Genomic DNA, 24,384 nt, shown 5'->3' on the forward strand with positions numbered 1-24,384 from the left:
AGTCCCTGCTTCCCAGGGGGCGTGCGTGTGGGGCGAGATCGCCCGCACCCCGCGCCAGCAGGTGCACCCCACTCCTGGGCTTGCACGTTTACTGCGCAACTCCCCTACCGAACGCAACGCTCGTGACCCAAGAGAGGCCTTTGCTAAGGTTCGTATTATACTAACTCGGGTCTCCAAACGACAAGCCCCATCTCTTTCACATCTTTGCAGGCCCTTTTCCCAGGCTAGACGCCTCTCCCTTATGGTCCCCATCTTGGCTCCTACTGGGCCATGCACCCAGCAGAGAAATCTCCCCTAAATGATATTTCTCTCCCTCAGAAAATGCCAGCTAATGGCCAGTAACCAATCTTTCCCGAGAGCTTCAGGAATTAGAGGATTTGGGGCAGGGGGAAGGGGGAGTGGGGGCGACTGGAATGTGCGAAGCTGTAGCTTTCAACCTCATTAAGCTCAGCCAGTATTGCTCCCTTGTTTATTAGGCTTAATGTCTGATCCATTTGCTCCCTTCCTATATTTACAACTAACTAGCTACCTAGGCAAACACTCCCTAGTGAAAAGCAGGGTTGGGGTGCCATGTGGGAGGCCCAGAACCTCTCCTCACCCCTCCTACCCCTGTGATGCTACCAGGGCCCCGCCCACATCAGGGAGCCTGACCATTTCCATGTCTCCTGGCAACTTCCAGGGGCCAGTGCTTGTCTCTTTGCCTGGGTCTTTCCTGCACCCACTCCACACATGACAAAGTGGAGTGCGGGGAATTAATGCCCCCAGGAGCAGCCCGCACCCAGTGACTGATAGGGTTGACATATAAATACCCCAGCTTCTTTGCCCCTGGGGTTGGATCATTGAGACATGTGGTGTACACCAAGCTGCAGAGTGCCCTGGGATTAAGCTCAAGGAAGGCACAGTGCTTTCCAAAAGTCTCCCTCCCCTCCGCTCCCCTCCCCTCCCCTCCCCTCCCCTCCCCTCCCCTCCCCTCCCCTTTCCTCTCCCCAGACAAACCACTTTGACTGAAATCTTTGTCTCAAGGTATTCTGTGACATTACCTGTTAAGGGTTGAATTGCACCCGCCCCACAAAAAGGTATGTTTTAAATCCATCTTAGTACATGGGGGAAAGGTGCTTTAACCAAACCTCTGGGTTCCACAGGTGGCCTGGCTGCTGTTCATGCCCTTGCCCCTCCCCGTCCCCATAGCTCTGGGTGGACCCTCTGCTGGGACCAAGGCAGAGAGGCAGGTGTGAGGATCTTCTCAGTGAGGGCAGAGTGGCCAAGCTGCTTCTTTAGGGGGCTCCTCTCTCCACCCCTTCCAACCCCCCCTCCCAACTCTCCTCTCCCCCTCCACTGCTCAAGTGTCAGCACAGGAGCCAGGCCAGTCTGGAAACCAGACCTTCCCTGCTCCCTATGAGATTGCCATGTGCTTCTTTGACACGTGGTGGTGGGGGGCTTTGGGCAAATCCCACCCCTTCTCCGATAGGCCTCTTACTGGGGGGATAAGAACACAGACTCCAAGGCCAGATGCCAGACCACCTGGGGCACCAGCCACGTGGCCACAAACAGGTTTCTTCAGCTCCCTGAGCCTCTTTCCTCACCTGTGACATGAGGGTGGGTTGGTACCTTAGGAGTGTGAGCTCTTGTTACTATTCTTATTTCTGTAGAACTCAAACCCTACACCCCAGATCAAATTCTAACCTAACAAACTAATAAACAAAAAGCAACAAAACAAACAAAAAAATTATATGAGGGATACAATGAAGAAGCCCATCAATCTCCCATTGGCTGCCCCGGCTGCATGGGACTTGGTGGTATAATGTCACCCACCACAGGCCACCAGGAGGGCCATGTGTCCCGCCAGCCCATACCAAGGGGCAAGTGTATGCAAGCGCCTTTGAGAGGGTGACCTTACCACTCTGTGGCCCACCAGGCACCATTCTTTGTATCTCACACCCATTCTTACTGGAGCTGCCCCAGCAGCAACCCTCCTGCCCCCTCTGCATTTTGACAAGACTCACCTGTCTCTGCCTTCGTGTGACAGCCAACTCAGAGCTAATGGTAGAGACTTGGGCTGCTGCTGCCTAGGGAGCATCCCTCCACGGGAGCTGGGTAATCAAGGAGATCTGATGGATCCCGAAGATGCTGTGAGGCTTTTGATTCCCTAACTGTGTGCTGCAGGAGAGATGCAAGGGAGATCAGGGTGGATTAGTAGCCGCTTTCAAGTTTGCAAGGGATGTGGCATGGAGGGAGCTACCAGCTGTTCCTCATCTCTGCTGAGCCCAGAGTGAGGGGGAAATTAGCTTAGAAACCTTAGGAAGGGCTTAGGCTTGATCTTAGAATTACTTTGGAAGTCTGAGAAATGTTCCTGGAAATGGTTGAGGGCTAGATAACTTCCATCTGTGTTCAAAGGCTTTTATGGACTCATTCTGGTGGGGAGAAGAGTGGTCTGCTCTGAGGGACAGGCAGATAAACAGTTTCTCTGACCATACTGTTGTCTGTTTGTAGGTTTGTTTTTTTTCTTAATCCTTTCACCTTTTTCACCCAGCCTTGCTTCCCCTTTGATAGCTCTGAGTCTGTTTCTATTTTGTTTGTTAGTTTCTTTTGTTCATTAGATTCCACATGTAAGTGAAATCATATAAGGGGTGGGGGAAGCAGGAGAGGATAAAGGAGGGATAAGTGGTGATGGAAAGAGACGTGACTTGGGGTGGGAAAGACACGATACAGTATATGGATGATGTATTATAGAATTGTACTCCTGAAACCTATATCATTTTATTAACCACTGTCACCCCAATAAATTCAATTTTCATAAAAGCAGTTTCTCTGTCCTCGTCGTGAAGGTGATGGCCCTTTCCCTTGGCCTTGGACCACACCCTACCACTTCCCTTTTGTAGAAATGCTGTCTGCTGCTCTGACAACTCTTTGAAACAGAAAGCTCTCTCCAGCTCTGAGTCAGGACATCCTGGGCTCCATCCAAATGGGAGACCACAGAGCGTATCACTGAGCTTCCACTTTCTTTTGAGTTGAAAGGAGATCGTTTCTGGTGTTTTGTCTTCCATTCCCTTTGGAAGACCCACAGGTGCTGTGCAAAGATTGCAGGCCAAGACCAGCCAAGGAGTACAGCTGAACTCACCATGGAATGGGCTTCAGGAGGGGCTCTGCCTGCTCCCCTTTTTTCAGAGGAGGGACTGAGAGTTTTCACAGGGAAATTACTTAATTTCCAGCCATTTCCTGCTTGTTAGATTGAATGTAAGAGGAGGAATCAAGCTCCTGAGATGAAGTACAATAGGCAGGGCTGGATTTGCAAGTCCTGGAGGACATAAGAAGGTTCTGGCCTGGACCTATGGTATTCTTTTTAAATACATTTATTGAGCTATTGACATGCACAAACTGCACATATTTAAAGTATATAATTTGATAAATTTTGATATATATTTGTATATATGTGTATATGTATATATATGTACATATCTCCCACAATTAAGATTGCGAATATATCCACACCCCCAAAAAAAGTTTCCTCTTAATTCATTTGCAATCCCTCTTATTCACCCTTCTCCTTCCTTATCTCTTTTCTGTCACTATAGATTGTCTTCATTTTTTTATAATTTTATATACATTAAATCAAATAGTATGTACCAGTACTAGTACTCTTTTTTGTCTGGCTTCATTCATTCACATGATTATTTTGTTGTTTGGGTCAATCAATAGTGCCTTCCCTTTCCTGGGAGTAGCATTCCATTGTATGCACACAACACAATTTGTTTCCCACTCTGCTGGTGAGCATTTCAGTTGTTTTGGTTACTATAGCTAAAGCTTTTATAAACATTCATGTGCAAGTCTTTGTATAGACACATGCTTTGATTCTCTTGGATAAAATATTTAGAAGTGGGGTGACTGGATCATTGGGTAGAAGTTTGTTTGACTTCTTAATGAAACTGATAAATATTTTCCAAAGGGATGGTACCATTCTACATTCTGCCCTGCAGTGTAAGAGAGTGCCACCCAATTGTGCCACATCCTTGCCAAGACTTGGTATGGTCAATCTTTTTCCTTTTAGCTATTCCAGTAAGTGTGTGGTGGTATTTCGTTGCAGTTTAAGTTGTATTTCCCTTATGACTAATAATGTTGAACATTTTCATGTAGTTATTTGATATCTATATATCAAGTGCCTGTTCAAATGTTCTGCCCATTTTAAAAATTGAGTTGTTTATCTTATGAGTTTTGAGAGTTCTTTATATAAACTGAATCAAAATACTCTATCAGATATGTGCTTTGCAAATGTTTTCTCCCAGTCGATAGCTTAAATGGCATCTTTTAAAGAGCAGAAATTTAAAATTTTAATAAAATTCGAATTATTGGTGTCACAAAGATGTTCTTGAAGTTTTATATATTTTGATTTTACATTTAGGTCTGTGATCCATTTTGAGTCAATTTTTGTATGTGGCATAATGTACAAATTGAAATTCTTTTGCAAATAGATATCCAATTATTCTAGTACCATTTACTGAAAAGACTATGCTTTCTCTGCTGGATTGACTTTGCATGTTTGTCAAATCTGTTTTTGGATTCTCTATTCTGTATTCTATGCCATGTATCTATTTATCTGTCTTGACGCTGATTCCACACTACCTTGATTATTATAGATTCATGTCTTGAAATCAAGCAGTGTTAGTCTTCCAGTTTTGTTATTTTTCAAAACTATTTTGGCTATTCTAAATTTATCTTTATTTGTATTTCCATACAAATTTTAGAGTGGCTTGTCAATCTCTATACCTGCTGGGATTTTGATTGGGATTGAGATGAATCTATACCTGAATTTAGGGAGAAATGGCATCTTAGTATGGACTCTTCCAATTCGTGGACATGCATATATCTCCATTTACTTCTGTTTTCTTTAATTTCTCTTATCAATATTTTGTAGCTTTCAATGAATAGGTATTACACATTTTGTCATATATATCCATAAGTATTTCATATTTTTATGCTATTGTAAATGATATTTTCATTTCAACTTTTTATTACAGAAATATAATTGATTTTTATATAGAGCACTTGTATCCTTCGAATTTGTCAAAGTCACAGATTAGTTCCAGTAACTTTTTGTGGACTTTATCAGATTTTCCACATAAACATTAATATCTAGGAATAAAGACAATTTACTTCTTCCTTTCCAATCTAGATCTTTTGGGGGTTTTTCTTGCCCTATCCTTGCCTTGGAGGCTAGACTCTCCAACACAATGTTGAATAGAAAGTGGTAAGAGCAGACATTCTTATCCTTTTCTTGATCATAGAGGAAAGTATTTGGTTTTTCATGATGAAGTATGATGTTAGCTGTTGGTTTTTTGATAGGTGCTCCTTTTCAGGTTGGACAATCCTCCTTTACATTCCTTGTTTTCTGAGAGCTTTCACCCAGAGTGGCTGTTGGGTTTTGTCAAGCTTTTTCTGCATCTATTGAGATGATCATAATGTTTGTCTTTTTTAAGTTGTTAATTTGGTGAATGATGTTATTGATTTTCAAATGTTAAACCATTCTTGCATTACTTGGGTAAAACTACCCTTGATCAGGATGTATTATTTGTTTTATATATGGTGTTGGTTTCAATCTTTTAACATTTTCTAAAGAATTTTTACATCTATATTCACGAGGGATATTGGCCTGTATTTTTCTTTGCCAGTAATGTCTTTGTCCAGTTTTGGTATCAGGATAATCTTGGCCTCATAGAATATGTTAGGAACTATTTTATCTTCTTCAATTTTTTGAAAGAGTTTGCATAGAATTGGTATTCGTTTTTCTTTTAATATTTGGTAGAATTCATCATTGTAGCCATCTGGGCCTCTCAGCTTTTTGTAGAAAGATTTTTAACTGTCAGGTTAATTTTTAAAATAGATATAGTTTATTCATGTTATCTATTTCTTTTATTCATGTTATCTATTTCTTTTTTCTCTTCATCTTTTATTTATTTATTTTTAATTTATCTTTATTGTTGATAGATGTTGATAGTATTATAGATGTCCCTCTTTTCCCCCCTATTGACCCCTCTAACTTGCATCCCTCCCTCTCAGGCATTCACCCCAATATATATGCATATAAGTTCCCCAATTAATCTCTTCCCACCCCCACCTTCCTTCTGAGTTTTGTCAGTCATTTCCATGCTTCTGTTTCTGGATCTTCTTGTTCATGAGATTCCGCAAATGAGTGAGATCATGTGATACTTATCTTTCTCTGACTTATTTCACTAAGCATAATACTCTCCATGTCCCTCCATGCTGTCCCAAGGGGTAAGAGATCCTTCTTTTTTACATCTGCATAATATTCCATGATATAAATATACCACAGTTTTTTTATCCACTCATCTACTGATGGTTACTTGGGCTATTTCCAGATCTTAGCTATTGTAAATAACAATGCTATGAACATAGGGGTACATATATTCTTTCTGACAGGTGTTCAAGTTTCTTAGGATATATTCCTAGAAGTGGGATTACTGGGTCAAATGGCAGTTCCATTTTTTTTTTTGAGGAAACTCCATACTTGTTTTCCATAGTGGTTGCACTAGTTGGCATTCCTACCAACAGTGTACTAGGGCTTCCTTTGCTCCATATCCTTGCCAGTACTTGTCATTTGTTGATTTGTTGATGATAGCCATTCTGACAGGTATGAGATGATACCTCATTGTCACCAAATAGCCATAGCAATCTTGAGAAAGAACCAAGTTGGAGGGATCACAATACCAGATGTCAAGTTATACTACAAAGTCACTGTACTCAAAACAGCCTGATACTGGCACAAGAACAGGTATGTAGATCAATGGAACAGAACAGAGGACCCAGAAATTGACCTAACCCACTTTGTTCAATTAATATTTGACAAAAGAAGCAAGAGCATACAATGGAGTAAAAATAGTCTCTTCAGCCGGAACCGGTTTGGCTCAGTGGATAGAGCGTCGGCCTGCGGACTGAAAGGTCCCAGGTTCGATTCCGGTCGAGGGCATGTACCAGGGTTGCGGGCACCTCGCCAGTAGGGGGTGTGCAGGAGGCAGCTGATCGATGTTTCTCTCTCATCACTGTTTCTAACTCTCTATCTCTCTCCCTTCCTCTCTGTAAAAAATCAATAAAATATATATTAAAAAAAAGAAAAAAAATAGTCTCTTCAATAAATGGTGTTGAGAAAATTGAACAGGTACATGCAAAAAAACAAAAAAAACCCAAAAAAACTAGACCACCCACTTATACTATACACAAGAATAAATTCAAAATGGATAAAGAACTTAAATGTAAAATGTGAAACCATAAAAATCTTGGAAGAAACCATAGGTAGCATAATCTCAGACATCTCTTGCAGCAATATGTTTGCCAATACATCTCCTAGAGCAAGGGAAACTAAAGAGAAAATAAACACATGGGACGTCATCAAAATAAAAAACTTCTGCACAGCAAAAGAAACCATCAACAAAATGAAAAGGGAGCCCACTGTGTGGGAGAATGTATTTGCCAATGTTACATCTCATAAGGAGTTAATTTCTAAAATACATAAGGAACTCATACAACTTAACAAAAGGAAGATAAACAATCCAATTTAAAAATGGGCAAAGGACCTAAATAGGCACACTGATGACCAACAGCCATATGAAAAAATGCTCAAAGTCACTAGTCATCAGAGAGATGCAAATTAAAACAATGAGGTATCACCTCATTCCTGAGAGAATGGCTATCATCTATTTCTTTTTTGATATCTAATGTTTTTCAAGGAATTTGTTCATTTCCTCTAAATTGTCAAGTTTATTGTTATAAAGCTGTTCATAATATTCCTTTATTAGCCTTTCAATGTCTGTAAAATTTGTAATGCTTTTATCTTTCAAATTTCTGATATTGTAATTTGGGTCTTCTCTCTTTACTGCTTTTAAAGAACCAGATTTTAGTTTAAGTTTTCTCTGTTTTTCTTTATTGCTTTCTATTTTATTGATTTCTGCTCTGATCTTTATTATTTTTCCCCTTATTTTGGGTTTAATTTGCTCTTCTTTCTCTAGTTTCTTAGGATAGAAGCTGAGGTAATTGATTTGAAGCCTTTTGCTTTTTTCTTATATATGTGTTTAGTGCTATAAAATTTTTTTCTTGAGTACTGCTTTAGCAATATCCTACAAATTTTGATATAAAGTATTGTGCTTTCATGTTCATTTAGCTCAAAATACTTTTTAATTTTCCTTTTCATTTCTTCTTTGACCCATGGGTTAATTCAGAAGTGAGGTTCATAGTTTCCACATATTTGAGGATTTCCCAGAAGTCTTTCTATTATTGGTTCTAATGTAATTCCACTAAAATCAGAGCACATACTTTTATGACTTGAATCCTTTTAAATTTATTGAAACTTGTTTTATGGACCAGAATATTCCATGTGCACTTGAAAAGAAAGTGTATTCAGCTGTTGTTAAGTGGAGTGTTCTATAAATGTCAATGGATTGACAGTGTTGTTTAATTAAATCTTCTGTGTTTTTAACAGATTTATGCCTACTTGTTTTATTAATTATTGATATAGGGGCATTGAAATATTTGAATATAATTGTGGATTTGTGTCTTTCTCCTTGCAGTTCTATCAATCAGTTTTTACTTCATCATCTTAAAATCCAGTTATCAGGTACATAAATGTTTAGGACTGTTACTTTCTTTTGATGAATTGACTTCTTTATCATTATGAAATGACTTTATCTTCATTAATATTCTTTGTTCTAGAATCTACATTGTCTGCCTATTAATTAATATTCAGCTTTCTCTTGACTAGTGTTAACATGGTATATATATTTTTCCAACTTTTAACTTTTAACCTATTTGTGTCTTTATGTTTAAAGTGCATTTCTTTTAGGCAGCATATAGTTGGCTTTTCTCAACTTAGGGAGTTTCTAGGCTCTGCCTGGGTTACCCCTTCCTGTGCCATGACAGAGAAACTCTTTAGGCAACATGGGACTTATATTGTTTGTTTTCCACCTCTCAAGAGCAGGGCTTGGCTTAGTGTGAGGTGAGTACAGCCCCTACAGTGAAAATTTTAGATGATAAACACTCTTGGATACATAGTTTGAAAGTGGATTCCTCTTTACATTTTGGATCCCCTTTAAATTTTTTACCTCAGTCTTAAGAAGATACAGAGTTGTGCAAATATAGGGCTAGCAACTGAGAGTAAATGCCTCTTTTAATTTTGCACTTTAGGGCCTCATTCAATTTACCCTAGTCTCAGCACTGTCTTTCATTGCCTAATATCCAGCATCATGAAGACCATTATAAATATATATTTTGTCTGGATTTTTTATTATTTCAACTGGAAGGTTGAATACAGTTTCTGTTACTCCATCTTTTCTGGAAACAGAAGTCTGGACTTACTCTTTATGAGACTTAAGAATCCTGGATATAGAGCTACCTGACTGAAATACGAATGTTTTTAGACCTTGCAAAGAATTTAGCAAGATTGGTCTTCTGCAAACAAGAGATGAGCACCTACTTTATGCCATATTCAGGGCTAGGATCTGGGGTTAAAATCAAATAAGACAAATACCTAGCCGTATTCATAGCTGGCTTCCTTAGAAATATTACATAGGCTCTTTTATACCATGCATCACCTATGACATGGGCCGGGGAAGGCAGAGACCCAGAGAGAGTCAGACCTGGAACTGAGAGATCATCTTTACTCATTTCTATGTCCAGGGTGGTTCAGGGACTCACTTAAGTCACACAGTGGGTCAGTAGTAGATGATTGCTAGATAGTCTGTTTGGAAGGGTATGAAGGAAGGACCCAATCCAAAATACCTTCCTTCATGGCCAGTCACCATGACTAAAATCCCACAGACACTTACTCATTAAGGTTGGAGACCATGTTTTATTCATGTTTCCATTTCTCAATGTTAGCTCAGAGCCTGCTATGTGGTAATCAATAGATATGAATGAATGAATGAATGAATGAATGAATGAAAAATGTTAAAATGATCAGCATGCCTCTGGGAGGTGACTTAGGTTGTTATCAGTTGGGGATGTGTAGACTGTGATGAGCAGGCCCACAGCTGGGACCTATGATAGGAAGGCAATGTGATACAGTAAGTACATGAGTCTCTAACTATACTAGACCTTGATCTGAGTTACGAAACCTATCCCAGAGTCAGTTTCCTCATCTGTTTGACAGGAATCCTAATCCTATGTACCTTATGGAAGGATGTCAGGTTTCAATAGGATGAAATAGGTTAGGGGCCTGGGAATGACAGGTTTTATTAGCCTAGTGTCTGGGACAGCAGGTGGGGATGAGACCTTGCAGACATCAGGAAGACCGCAGCTGCTCTGCTCATGCTGTGTATTTACAGAAGCTCAGACAGCACCACTATCATTATCCAAAAGCCCTCCCTGAGCTCAGCATTGCACGCAGATGTACCAGGCAGTGCACATAAATAAGCCTTGCAGACACAGCCCTGCTCTCTGGGGACTTACGTGCAAGGCAGTTCCCCCTGGGAAAGACAGAATAAAAATGTGAATTCTGCCTCTGATCAGGTGGCAGCCCACGCGCACATGTAGGGATGAAGGAAAGACCATTTCCCGAGTGAGGGGCTGGTCAGAGGTGTGAGGGTGGGAGTTCCTTGCTCAACCCAAGCACAGAGAGAAGGGGAGCCTGCTCTGCCTTGTCCCGGCTCTGTTCCACGGACTCCATTCCTGGGGCCGAGGCGGTCATCCAGCTCCAGGCCCACGACTCTGGACAAATCTCACAGATGGAAGGTGTTGACTGAAATAATAGATGACTTTGGAGTCATGGTGTAGCTGAGCCACAGGCCCAGACTCTAATAGTCAGAGAAACCCACCTGGTGATACAGTAATTTTCTGCCTTTATTCTGACCGTGGTCATAGGAAATGTGGTTTAGGACGTCACTTTCTCTATTTTCCCATAAAATGCATTACAGTGCATAGCTATATTTTTAAATTCAAATATTGTCATACATTTGAAATTTAGACCTAGTCTACTTCTCGAAAGTTCAGATGGAAAAATCCAAGGATATTGCTATTTTCTTTTATCATATTAACCCAATTTTTCATTAAAAACATTTAATTATATTGAAATGTCAGACTTCCAGACTGTTAGAGCGAGAAAGTCCTTTAAAGACAAGCAGGCCCGGTCTTCTAATTGTACAGATGGGGAAACTGAGGCCCAGACAGGTGACTTGTTCAAGGTCTCATAAGTCGCAGTGCAATCCAGACTGGAAGCCAGGTTTTGTGCCGTCTTCTATGACATCACATTGCACTGAACCTTCTGAAAAAAACTCCTTGAGGTGCTTTAAGAACCTCATTGAGCCCCAGCCGGTTTGGCTCAGTGGATAGAGTATCAGCCTGTGGTCTGAAGGGTCCTGGGTTTGATTCTGGTCAAGGGCATGTACCTAGGTTGCAGGCTTGATCCCTGGCCCTGGATTGACAAACCTGGATGGTAATCAATCGATGTGTCTCTCTCACATTGCTGTTTCTCTCTCTGTCTCTCCGCCTCCCTTCCACTTTCTCTAAAAATCAATGAAAACTATCCTTGGGTGAGGATTAACAAAAGCGCGCGCGCGCGCACACACACACACACACACACACACACACATACACACCTGACTGAGGTCTGTGATTTGTGATTCTACATTGGCTGAAGACAGAATCACAAATCCCAGAAACCAGGCCTGGGAAGTCCAGTACAACAGGAAGCTCCTTGAGGACAGGGTGCACTTTCTCATCCAGCCATCATGGCCTCCATGGGTCTGTGGCAGAGCCGAAGCGCTCACCAGGAACTTGTTGGTTGTGAGTGATATAGGAGAGAGTGCATCTGAGTGAGGGGAGCCCTGCAACAGTGGCTCAGGAGGAGTCAGGACAGTGTGGGATTAATAGCAAATACAAGTTAGATGACCTTGCATTTAAATCACAAATTTGTACCAACTGCTGTGTGGCCTTGGCAAGTCACTCAACCTCTCTGAGCCTCAATAAAATAGAGATGATAAGATCTATTTCAGAGAGATGAGAGAAATAAATGATGATGTATAGAGAGAGACCATTGCCTGGTGCCTGCCTACAAGTAAACATTCAGAATCTGGTCTATCAGAATCTGTTTTGTTGTTTGTTTAAATTGGGAGAAATTATTTTCAGGCTTCCTCTACCCATTTTCTTTCAATCTGGAAGTGTCTGTTTTCTTTACCTGCTCTTCTCTTTTCTCTTTGATGGGCTGGCTGATCAATTAGTGATCATGGCACACTTCCCCTTGTCCGAGCTTCTGCTAATTAAGAGGTGGTTGCTAAGAGATGCTGGGCACATTGGTAAGCAGTTCTGTGCTTCTCTCTCGTCCCCCTCATTCTTTCTCAGCCTCACTTCATCCCCACCACACCCACCTCTCTCTCATCTTCTATTCTCAGGGTCTGAAGAGACTTGGAGAAACTGATAAACCTGGATGGCTACCCCTGACCAGAAAGTGGTTTCTAGGCCCCAGAGACCTGCCCAGGGACCGAAGGGGAATGGGGCCTGCCTGGGCCCCCTGGACAGCCTGGAGTGTATGGAGACACAGGAGATGGTGCTGGCAGAGGTAGCCATGCTGAGGAAGGCACAGGAATTCTTCCAGACCTGTGATGCGGAGGGCAAGGGCTTTATCGCCAGGAGGGATATGCAGGTAAGAGGGGCGAGGCCGGGCCTGTCCACCTGGAAAGCCAAATGGCCTGGGTCTCCCTATCTCAGGTTACAACTTGCCCCCTTGGAGGCACCATCCTTAACTGAAAAGAGGCCATAAACTCTGCCCTGGGAGGAGGCATCGGTCCAAGCTCTCCGGGTTCCCTTATTTTTCTGGTCTCTGTTTGCTGTCATACTCGGGGGTTATTTCCCTTCCTGACTCAGTAACTCCCCAGGGTTGGGGAGAGGGTGATAGCACTATAAGGGATGTACGTCAGAGACGGTGAAGAACCTTCTGAAACAGGTGAAAAGGCACCAACTTGTTGCTTCACATCAAAGCTCTGCTGAAGTCCTTCCTGGGAGGTGCATGTGTGTCGGGGCAGCTCGCAGAGAAAGGCATTTCTGGAGCTCACCTTGTCTGTTCCTCTCTCTGAAACCCAACCACACTAACCCCTTCTGTAAGCATTTCCAGAGAGAGATAGTGCAGATCCTCAATGTACACATCTGCTAGTGTGGGGCTCAGCAAACAGTCTGTAAAGAGCCAGAGAGTATATGTTCTAGGCTCTATGGGCAATGTGGCCTCTGTTCTGACTGCCCAGCTCTGCATGAGCCGTCATAGGCAACATGTAAATGAACGAGAGTGGCGTTGTTCCAATGAAACTTTATTTATGGACACTGAAATTTGAATTTTAAATAATTTTCATGCATCACCAAATATATTTTTAATATTTTTTCAACCATTTAAAAATGTAAAGGCCATTCTTAGTTGACTGGTCATACAAAAGTGGGATATGTCTGATTTATAGCTAGGAAATGTTTGCCCACCCCTGGTCTGGTTCTTCTTGGTGTCTCACTTAAGTCTCTCATGCTGCAGTCATGATTTCACCCTGATGTGAGTAAATAAAATGCAGGCTCCACTGGAGCTCTATGGAAGCATTTCTTTTCCACATCTTGTCGCCACTTGCTCTGTCAAGAGCATTTTTGGAAGGAAACCCAGCTATGCTATTAGAAGCAAGACCTGCAATGGCCAGGTTTTCTTTTTTTTTAATGTCTAGGTTTTCAGAATATACTAAAGTTGGACAATGAAAGGTAGACCTCATTAGTATCAATCCCATTGCTGCTCACTTGTGTGAGTCGCAAGGCGTGGAGGCTAAGATGAGCAGGTATTTCTCTCCTGTCCCAGAGGATGGTGTATTATGGCTTCTCCCAGCACCCCTCCTCCATCCAGTAGTTGCACAAATTGAGGGGAAAAGACCTGGGAAATAGAGCCAGCTAAGCCCACAGTGAGATCAGACTTGTGGGTTCAATTGCTTTCAGTAATTGACCCCCCAATAAATGTCTGTCCTCTGAAACTCATCCCCAAAGCCTCACTTCACATAGAAGGCCGAATTTCATGTATTTTGTGTAAACCAGTGACAAACCCCTGTCTGCGAACTTCATTCACAGGTCTGACAGTGGTGCTTGGTGGTCATAGTTCCAATGGCGCCCTTAACTTCTGCTTATCCCTTCTAGAAACAAGGAAAAGGGAACTCACATTTATTGAGGGTCATTCTGGGTCACATGCACAGTGCACCTCACTGTGTAGATCCCAGTTAACCTGCATTGAAACCCGCTCTTCAATGAAAGGAGGCAGAGGCGTGGGGAATCTAAGCTGCCAAGTGGAAATCGTTAAAGAAATCATTTGTGTTTGACTTGGAATGAAGTCAGAAACATCAAGTGCAGAGACACCAACTCAGCTATATCCCTCCTTAGTCTTCCTCCCTCATTCCCCACTCCTGACCCAGGCGGGGCGGGGGGAGAGGGGGGATGGCATCCGCCAGCAGATGCGTGTGCATTCACGGCACTTATTTCTACCAGCTCCTTAGTTTTTTGAAATTTCTGTGTAACTGTGGACAATGAAGCATTGAACATTCTTCATATTTTCAGACTAAGAGAGTGCTATCAAGAGAGAGAACAAAGCATGTCACCTAAGCACCATCTCTCTGATGCTTCCACTGGTCACGTCTGGAGAAAGACATGCTGGAAAGAGAGAAACAAAGGACAGTCGCCTCTCATAGTTGACCCCGGGCTATCTGTGTAAAGTCCACGTGCCCTGTGGTTCTCCTGGGCAGAACCTACAGATATCTGCCTGCTGCCTGTCACTCCCACATCATCACCCCTTTGGTTGGTGGCCAGCTCCATGTACCTGCCCAATACCACCCTTCTCACCATCAGCTCCTAGCACAGCCTCATGGGAGCCGGAGGGAGAAGAGTTTAAAGTGTTCACACACAAAAATTCAGCCACTAGGAAAGGCCCTTTAAAACAGAGAACGACTCTCAAGGAAGGAGAGGCTGTGGGTTACGTGGGATGGAGAACGTAGGGGCTGGAGGAGGCCGGTGAAGAGGCAGAGTTGGAACAAAACCACAGAGAGCTCCCTGTCCTTTTGAAAAATGAATGGGAGAGTTAAGCTCCTTCCCCAGTGCTCTTGTTCTTTTTCCTGATTAACAAAAGCCCATGTGCAGAGTGTGAGGTGGACTTCCCAGTCATCTGAGAGATGGGGGACATGGCCACCATGGGCGGAGCCCCAGCAGGAGGCAGTCCGCCTGCCCTGAGGAGCTGGGAGCCCAGACAGGAAGGAGCAGGGGCCAGGAGAAGCCTTTCTCCTTAGTGGTCCCTGGAGGGACTGAAGTGGCTGCACTGAGGGCAGGGGCTCCTTGTGAGGACATCCTGCTGCAGGTCGAGAGGGTGGAGCCTGACCTGTGGGAACAGCTTAGGCAGCCATTGAGGGTCCTCAGCTCCACCCATTGCCCCTCAGACTCTACTCCCCTCCACAGGGAACCTCTCCGGGCTCCAAGGGATCCCTCCAGGCAGAATGGGGGTACAGATTGCTTTTCAGGGTGGGGTCTGCACAGTCCCCTAGAGAAGCAGAGGGCCCTAGAGGGCCAAGGGCCCAGGGTGAGAGCCAGTCCTGTCTCACAGGGACAGAGGGACATGAAAGGCCAAGCTGGAGAGGTCACGGAGGGACTCCTGCATCTGGGGGAGGGAGTGGCATTCAGGGTGGGAGCAGTTCTCTCTGAAGAAACCTAGAGCCTCAAAAACTCTGTTTTTCTGATATTTTAGAGGAGTGAAATGGGTATCTACCTCCCAGCACTGCCTAGAACTCCTGGCTTAGCCAGACTGTTAAGAATCATGTAGGAATTGGCAGACCAAGCGAATCTGGCCCAGCAGCTGTTCTTGCAAGTGAAGTTGTATTGAACACAGTGTGCTCACTCATTTACATGGTGTCCACAGCAGCTCTCACTCCCAAGGCAGAGCTGAGCAGTTTGTGCCAAAGACCGGAGGGCCTGCAAAGCCTAAATATGTACTACCTGGCCCTTTACAAAAAGGGTTAGCTGACGCCTGATTTAGGTTAACAAGAAGACTTTTAAAGATTTATTTTATTTTATTTTTTATTTTTTGTAAATTGACCTGAGTGTTAATTCTGAATCTGCAACTTACTAGCAATGTGCGTTTGTATGTCTCGTCACCCTCTGGCCATGCTTCCTACCCTGTGAACTATTGTAGCACCTCCCAGCATTAGAAGAGAACAAGTGAGCAGGAGGGCACTGAGCCCTGAGACCGGACCTGGTGTGTTTCTGGTGCACGTGGGAGGGAGGGGGACTTGTACCCTGTGTCTTAACCCAGACCCAGTGTCCTCCACACCGTGATTTTTAAAAATTGTGGTAAAATGTACATCACATAAAATTTACCATTTTAACAATTAAGTGTATAGTTCAGTGGTACAGATAGTTCAATATGCCCACTTTGTTGTACAGTGCAGCCTTCACCACCATCCGTCTCCAGAACTCCTTTCATCTTGCAAAATAGAATCTCTGTGCCCATTAAACACTGAATCTCCCTCCCCCGCCCCCGCCAGTTCCAGGTAACCACAATTCTACTTTCTGTCTATGAATTTTACTACCTCATCTAAGGGGAATTACACAGCATTTGCCCGTTTGTGACTGCTTAGTTCACTTAGCAAAATGTCTTCAAGGTTCATGCACATTGTAGCATGTGTCAGGGTATTCTTCCTTTTTAAGGCTGAATGATGTACCATGTACACACATGCTCATTTTGTTTCTCTGCTCACCGGTCAATGGACACTTGGGTTGCTTCATGTCTCTGAGTTTGAACAACAGGGCTATGAACATGGGTGTATAAATATCCTTTGAGTTCCTGCTTTAAATTGTTTGGGGTACATGCCCAGAAGTACAATTACTGGATCACATAGTAATTTTTAGCTTTTTGAGGAACTGCCACACTGTTTTCCATGGTGGCTGCTCCATCAAGCTGTGATTTTAAGTGCAAGTCATCTGTCCTTCCTCAGAGATAAACAGAGGGCTTTTCTGCTGAAGAAGGCACCTTCCATATGTGTCTAGCTGGTGCTATTTTTGTTTGTGATCAGTGTGCGAGAGTGAAGGCAATTTTGCCTCTTATAGAAAATTTGGCAATATCTGCAGGCATTTTTGATTGAAACTACTGGAGAGGAAGGTGCTATTGGCATCTGCTGGGTAATGTCCAGGGATGTTGCTAAATATCCTATAATGAACAGGACAGCTTCTCCCCCGCTGCCCCTCCTCCAACAAAGAACTCTCCACTCCAAGATGTCAATAGTGCAGAGGTTGAAAACCCCTAACTACACCAAGGAATCAGCCGGAACCAAGCACATCAAACCACAAAGCAGGAAAAAGGTGGATCCTGCCTCCAGGGTCTCACATTCTCACCCTGAAAACCTTTGGTTCTGGAAGCTCAGCTTTACCCCAGGGAAGACCTGGCTGGTGCTGGGACAGAGGTCTGGGCAGGATGCCGTGGAAGCCCCCAAAGGAGGGAGACTTTCATTCTGGCCCTAAGGATGGAGCTCGTCTGATTTTCTCTCTCATGAGTGTCCCCTGAGACATGGTTAAAGCAGCACAAACATTTGCTTCAAGCTTCACGGGGCATGCCATGGGCTGTGACCCGGAAGGTAGAGGGGTCAGGCTGAGCGCAGCAGAAGACAGTGTTTTCCCAGGCCCTGGAGCCCGAGGCCTCGGTGCTGCTGCTGCAGGATTGCACCCGGTTGGATTCCGCAGTTTATAAGAACCTACAGTAGTGCTGCTCTGGAGTCTAGACCAACGTTGTGTCAATAGGAGTTCAGGATCCCTGTGATCACTCTTAGTCACTCATTTATTCAACAAATATCTAAATATTCCATGTGTGTCAGCACGGGGCTGGATCCTGGGGTCACAGTAGCGAGGAAAAGTGAATGGGGTTCCTGTTCTCAGAGCTTCGAGTCCCCTGAAGGAGCAGACATTCACCAAGATATCACATCTACAGCATGTAAAATACAAGCCCAGGTGAGACCTGTGAATGAGAGAATGGGTTTGGGGAGTCTGTGTGTACTGGCCGAACCTGGGGCCACAGAGCTTCCTGAGCAAGAGAGGCCAGAGCTGAGAGGGAAGCAGCAATTCAGAGTTTCTTAAAGGTGGTGAAGGGGGGCCAGTGTTTATAGGAGTCACAGATTCTGAGGAGCTGGTGGGGCCCTGGGCCAGGGAATAGGGTGCGCTGATGTCCTTCCATGTCTCCTCCCTGCTGCTGGCCTGCCAAGGGGTGGGGGGGTGGGGGTGGGGGTGGGAGTGAAGCAGGGGCTCTGCAAGGCCGTGCCTGGTGGTGCTGGCCAAATAGACGGTGGTGGTTGGTGGGCAGGTGTGGGATGGTAAGCAGACAGGGAGTGAGAGAATGATTAACCAGAGGACCCTTGGAATGCAGCGGGAGCCGGGATGGGAAACTGGGTCTTCCTCCCAGCGCTGGTCTCTGCTGTGACCTCAAAGTCTCAGGGTTATTTACAGAGAGGAAGGAGTAATCCTGACCAGACACAGCACGCTAGGTACCCAGGGGACAAGACCAGAATAAGCTGCAGGCCCTGAGAGGAAAGACAAATAAGAGAATTATAGTTACTAAGACGAAAGGATTTTTCAGGTAAAAAGGGTTATGAACTCTGGCGTGGTGCGGCTTGCGGAGAAGGCTGAAGAAGCACTCAGTGCGAATTTGCCAGGGTATGAAGAGTGGGAATTACTTGGAGGATATAATATTGCTCTCCCATCTTCACTGACAGCAGGAAGAGGACACTGGGTTTGAGACGTAGACAGAGGATTGGGATTAGACAATGGGAAGGATTTGTGGCGGGAGGCGTTAGATGCAGGAATAGTGCCTAAGGTCGGGTATGACAGCCTCTCTTGGCTCATCCTAACAAGAGAAAAGCTACCACGTGTGGGTGGTTTGGGTGAAAGCCGAGCTGAGGACCCTACCGACCTCAGCAGTTTCCTTCCAGCCCTTTTCTGGCTTCAGCTCTGTGTGTGCTGTCCCATTTCACACCAGGTCCAGCAACCCTAGGCTGACGGTGGGGACGGAGAAGGGTGTTTCCAAAGAAAGGGCTGGAATCTGGATGGGCGAGGAGCTTGGGTTTTCCCCCACCTTCGGTGTGATGCCTTTTGTTTCAGCGGAGCTAATAAACGTTCTGCTTGCAAAACTGATTCCTCACTCCCCATTCTCTTCCTGCGGCGTTTGGGACGGCTGGTTTATGGATTGCTGGTAAACCAGAGACTCTGCTGTGTGCTAAGCAGATGCACTTCTAGAATTTTTGCACACACCCTCACTCCCCTTCCTTAAGACAAAAACTCATTCATGTTTAATTTAATTCTTCTAAATGGCTTTCACATCATTCTGTCTTCCCACTTTGTAATGCATCATAGTCTCCCTAATGCACGTACCTGCCAAATTAAACTTTATGGCATATCAGCTAGCAGATTGCCACTGGATCAAGCCAAGTATTCTTGCATGTTATGTTATGGGCTTTACACCTGCCAGGTTTTTTTTTTGTTTCTTTTTTTTTTGTTTTTTTTTTTTTTTTTTGTCCAGATGAGTATATACTCCCTTCCGGCGGCCCTGTGTTCATTACATTCAGCTGTCAGTCACTTTCACAGGAATTCTGTGCAGTTGTCCTTTGGCTAACTGGGAGGGGGGATATATAATGAACTCCTTGGGGAGCCCTCATTTGGAGACTTAGATTATTAGGCTTTAAGAGGACATTTGTTCCCACTGTGCAAATTAGCCTTGGCTTGGGCCTCTGCCCACCAGGCCACGTTGCTCGTCATCCCATCAGTTGGTCCTTTCTGTTCTGGTCTCAGCCCAGGACTCAGGTCAGCGTTTATTTATGACCTCACACACCATCTTGCCCAGGTTCCTTTAAAACACAAATGTTCTCTGGAATTGTTACCTTAAGTCCGCAGCAGTTAACATCCTGTCAGGAATTAGTTGAGAGCCAGCAGGAGCAAGAGTGGAGCATAAGCCGGCGTGAGGGGTACAGGTCACTCAGAGGGAAGAAGGGGCTAATCCAGTCCCCTCTCGGAGCTGAAGGACCAGTGTGTGTCCAGATGTGGTGCTGGGGCCCTGAGACATGAGTGGCCTTCATCAGGGAAAGCTCTGCGAGTGTGACCCACACCCGTGTCTCAGTAGGGAGGTAGCATGGCTGAGGAAAAGGGGCTCAGGCAGAGCCGGAAAAACTGGGCACAAAACTGCTTCTGTCACTCACTCACTGAGTGGCCTTGTTTGGTCAGAATCTCTCTCTCTCTCTCTCTCTCTCTCTCTCTCTCTCTCTCTCTCTCTCTCCTTCCCTGCCAGGCACTATGCCACATTCCTTACATTTGTTAGCTCATTTAACTTGACAGCCTCACATTGTATGGGTATCACCCCACAATAGGATTCAGTCCTGATAGTTTCCGGTACAGTCGGTCCATTACAGCTGTGAGGAGCACCAGCTTTGGAGTCAGACCTGGACTTGACACCTGGCAACGTCGTTCCGTGAGGTCCGCAAGGTTGGCGACCGCTGGTTTAAGGAAACTTTTGGAGCAGCGGTCGCTAAATGGTGGTCCGCGGAACACTGGTGGTCTGTGAGGTTCAAAAGGTTGGCGACCGCTGAGCTAGGCGACCATGGAACAGGTCATTTAACTTCACACCTCATCTATAAAATGGAGATAATAACATCCACCTCCGAGGGTTGTCATGAGAATTCAGTGCAAAGATATATTAACATAGAAGGTATATAAATATATTGGTAAATATATACATGTTTAAATACTTACTTATAACTCACTTAGCAAATTGCCTAGCACTTTGGTAGGCACCCAATAAATGGTTGACATTCTAATATTCCAGGGAGGAGAAGAATGGTAAAGTGGTCTTCAGAAGCTCACTCCGACTTTTGTAGGACAGGGCCCCATCTGGGCCTTTTTTGGCAGGAGGTCCCAGGCCACCCTCCATGATCATGAATGTTAACCAGTGCGGTCTGGGTTGTTTTCAGAGGCTCCATAAAGAGTTGCCCCTCAGCCTGGAGGACTTGGAGGATGTGTTTGATGCCCTGGATGCTGATGGCAATGGCTTCCTGACTCCAGAGGAATTCACCACTGGGTTTAGTAAGTTCTGATGGATGCGGGGGCCCCATTGTTTGGGTCTCCCTAACCGTACAGAAAGTGCACCCTGCCCACCAGATCCCAGGGTCCTGGGAGCACAAGCTTTTCTGCCTTCCTGACATTTTCAGGCTCTGGATTTTGTGGCTCTTTCATATGTCTTCCTTGGCTGCTCACACCACTGCTCTCTCAGTGCTTGCCACACTGTCATTGCCAAGTTCCCTGCCACCAGGAATGGCAAGTGGAATCCAGAGAAGCTCTGGCAGAAGGCCTGGCATGAAAGGGGGAGCTGAGATGAGACTCCCAGCCTCTCATTTCTGCCTTGGTACTAGAGGACGATAAAGTGGGATGACTCAGACTCCAGCTGAGTCTCGGGGTTTAGGACTTCCTAGAGGGTTTGAATAGGACAGTCATTCCAGGTTAACCAGGAGATCAGAGATCCATGAAGAAGACAAGAAAACCAGCTATGCCATCAAATTAGATCCCATATTGATTAGAGCAGATACTGATCAGATAAATCAGCAGGTACATTTCACCGCACATCTGGCTCCTACAAGGTGCCGTATAGTTTACTGTGAAGTATCTGAGGCCTTTCCTGACCTTCAGGAGCTTGCAATGGTCTTAGGAAGATAAGACAGATTGCTGTATTACTAGACCGTATGAGAATGGGAAGAGTGCACCTGAAGCTATACAGTAATTTGCGAATGTGAAGTATAGCGATGCTGCTGGTAGGTCCAAGTAGATGATAACATGGAGCATGGGCGGTCAGGTCACTGGGGTGTGATGGAGAGAAAGGTCTTGCTGTTTAGAGAAGAAATCAATGAAGAGATGCGTTCTAAGCCAGACTTTAAAGGACTGAGAACCACCAAGGTGCCAGAGTACCTGCCATACATTCTGCCTTTCCCAGGTTCTATTCTAGCATCTCTGGCAGAGTCTCTTGAGAGTAGGAAAGACACAAAATCCAGAATATGTTATCCTAGGATATTTGCTATAGGTGGTTTCCCTTTTTCTTCTCTCAGATGAACCTCAAATGATTCTTGGCAACTGAGAAAGGGAAGGTCTTCTTGGGTGAGCATTGCCTGATTCAGACCCTTGTACCATGCATCCCCCAGGTCATTTCTTCTTCAGCCAGAGCAAGCCAAGTCAGGGAGATGCAGGTGAACAGGTGGTCCCGCTCCAGGAGGAGAAGGTGTATCAGTCCAGAGCGGAGGAGGATCTGGGTGACCTGGATGAAGATGAGGAAGCCCAGTTCCAGATGCTGATGGACAAACTTGGAGCCCAAAATGTTTTGGAAGAGTAAGTGGTGACAGTGACTTGGGGGAGGGAACCCAGCCTAGGAGCAACCTCTGTATCTGCTTCATTCAACCATTAATGTTTGTTAAGCCCCAGAGCCAGGCCCCAGGCTCCGTGCTGCCAGCTTCAAGACTTGCCCCATACAGTCTGCCCTTGCAATGTCCTGTTTGTGTGTCATGGTGTGGGGGCTCTGTCTCTGCTTTTCCCAGTTTTTTTCTCATGGGAATCAACTATCTCCCTACTCTCCGACTCTCCCACTCTCTGCATTTCCTGCTATTCATTACCAGCACAGTCTGAGGCTCAGTGAGGAGTGCTCACACATTAGAGGGCTGTGCCAGGCCTTGTGGTTTTCTCTGCATTTTGCCTAAGGCCTCACCGTCAGCTCACCAGCATTGCCACCTTCATTGGAGCCAACCCAGGCTCTCTGGGGCTGCGGTGCATCCCAGCCACCCCCCTGTGGTATGCTCCTGGCAAAGGCGCCCTATGTGGAAGTGTCTGCACATTGCATCCCAAGCCAAACCAAACCCGTCAGGAAGCCGAGGCAGGAAATTAACCAGGTTTTACCAGCCCACCACTTGGATAATCAGTAGCTCAGCTAGAAATTTTAGATGGAACTTCAAACAAAACATAATACTTCATTTTTCTATATTTTGCAAAGAGTGTTTTGGAAGAAAGAGAGATAAAAATCTGAGCCCTAACATTTAAAATGGAATTTAAAAATGATATAAAATAAAATAATAAAATAAAATAAAGTGATGGTATCACTAATGGAAACCATACAGTGACCTGAAAAACATGGAATACTCTGCCCCCTATTTCTGTTGCCTTTTGCCTTTTCGTTTTGGGGTCTATAGGTCTTGGGTTGGGTGTGTGTTTCATGAAGGGTGGGAGTGGCCTAATGATTGGAGCTGATGTGTCCTGAGCTTGGGAAGAGGAGACTGTGATAAAGAGGAAGCAGGAGAGAAGGAGTCTGCAACAACAGGCAGGCCTGAGAAAGTGTCTGTTGCTACGTGAATTTTCTAGCAAATGACAGGCAGTGCAAATGATTTGATTGGCTGTGTCTGAGTTGAGAAAAGCTGGGAAAACCTGTGCCAGGCAAGGAAAGGACAGGTGGAGGGCTAGGAGAGAGCCCTGTGGGAGGCTCTGGCCAGGAAATGAAATGACACAGTGGCAGCGGCAGCAGCTCTGCTCAGGCCTGGAGGGCTGGTGCAGGCGCAGATCTGCAGAACTGGAGTGGGCTAGGCAGGCGTGCTGGGGGCGCAGGTATGTGTGAAGCTCGTTAGTCAGACACCTGACTCAGCTTCTCCAGGGACAAGAGGCCAGAGCACAGTGACCACTGCCAGTGGCTACGTGAAGCCTCCTCCTAGAGGAGCGGGGAGGAGAGGGCAGTGTGGGCGAGCCAAGGGACTGTAATGAGAGAGGTGCCTCTCTACCCTCCATCACTTCCGGAACAGCCACCTTCCTGGCAGGGCCCGCAAACCAGAGTTCAGCAGATGTCACCAGATGTCTGACTAATGTCAGAGGCAGAACTGAGTCACATGAGATTCCTGGAGAAGAGAAGGCTCTGGGGAAGGTTTCAAGAGTGGCCTACAAAAATTGATACATAGAAGATAGTGACCAGCAATTTCCATCCTCACTGGGGTTGAACAAGAAGGAAGAGGGCTTAAGTTTCAGCAGGAGGGTTGTGACTGTGGGACTCCAGATAAGGAAATAGAGGAGGCTGTGAGGACTAAGATTTCAAGCACCAAGATGGTTTGTGTGTTGTCCTGGAAGCAGGGAGATGGACATGTTGACCACCGACTCCCTTCTAGCTCCACACGCCTATATCTTTCCGGAGGAGAACCCTGGGTGTAGAATGGACATCTGGAGTCCCACCTTTTTTTGATAGTCTGATTGGTTGAGTGATTTTGTTGTTTATGTGCCTGGCTTATTTTTTTTTTTTTTTTTACCTAGGGTTTAAAGACTTGTCTCTTCTCTAGAAATCTGGGGGAGGTGATG

The 24,384-nt window shown here is 45.0% G+C and overlaps 1 protein-coding gene across 1 annotated transcript in view; it reads left to right on the forward strand.

Moving 5' to 3' along the window:
- CRACR2A (calcium release activated channel regulator 2A) overlaps positions 1 to 24,384 on the forward strand; it is a 133,069-nt gene that overhangs the window by 43,376 nt on the left and 65,309 nt on the right. The window contains 3 exon segments of the mRNA XM_023759955.1: positions 12,387 to 12,637; positions 20,988 to 21,099; positions 22,206 to 22,389. Of these exon segments, the coding sequence (XP_023615723.1) occupies positions 12,422 to 12,637; positions 20,988 to 21,099; positions 22,206 to 22,389 (512 nt within the window). The 5' untranslated portion in view covers positions 12,387 to 12,421.

This window comes from Myotis lucifugus, unplaced genomic scaffold (assembly GCF_000147115.1).
Source record: "Myotis lucifugus unplaced genomic scaffold, Myoluc2.0 scaffold_167, whole genome shotgun sequence".
Lineage (NCBI taxonomy): Eukaryota > Metazoa > Chordata > Mammalia > Chiroptera > Vespertilionidae > Myotis > Myotis lucifugus.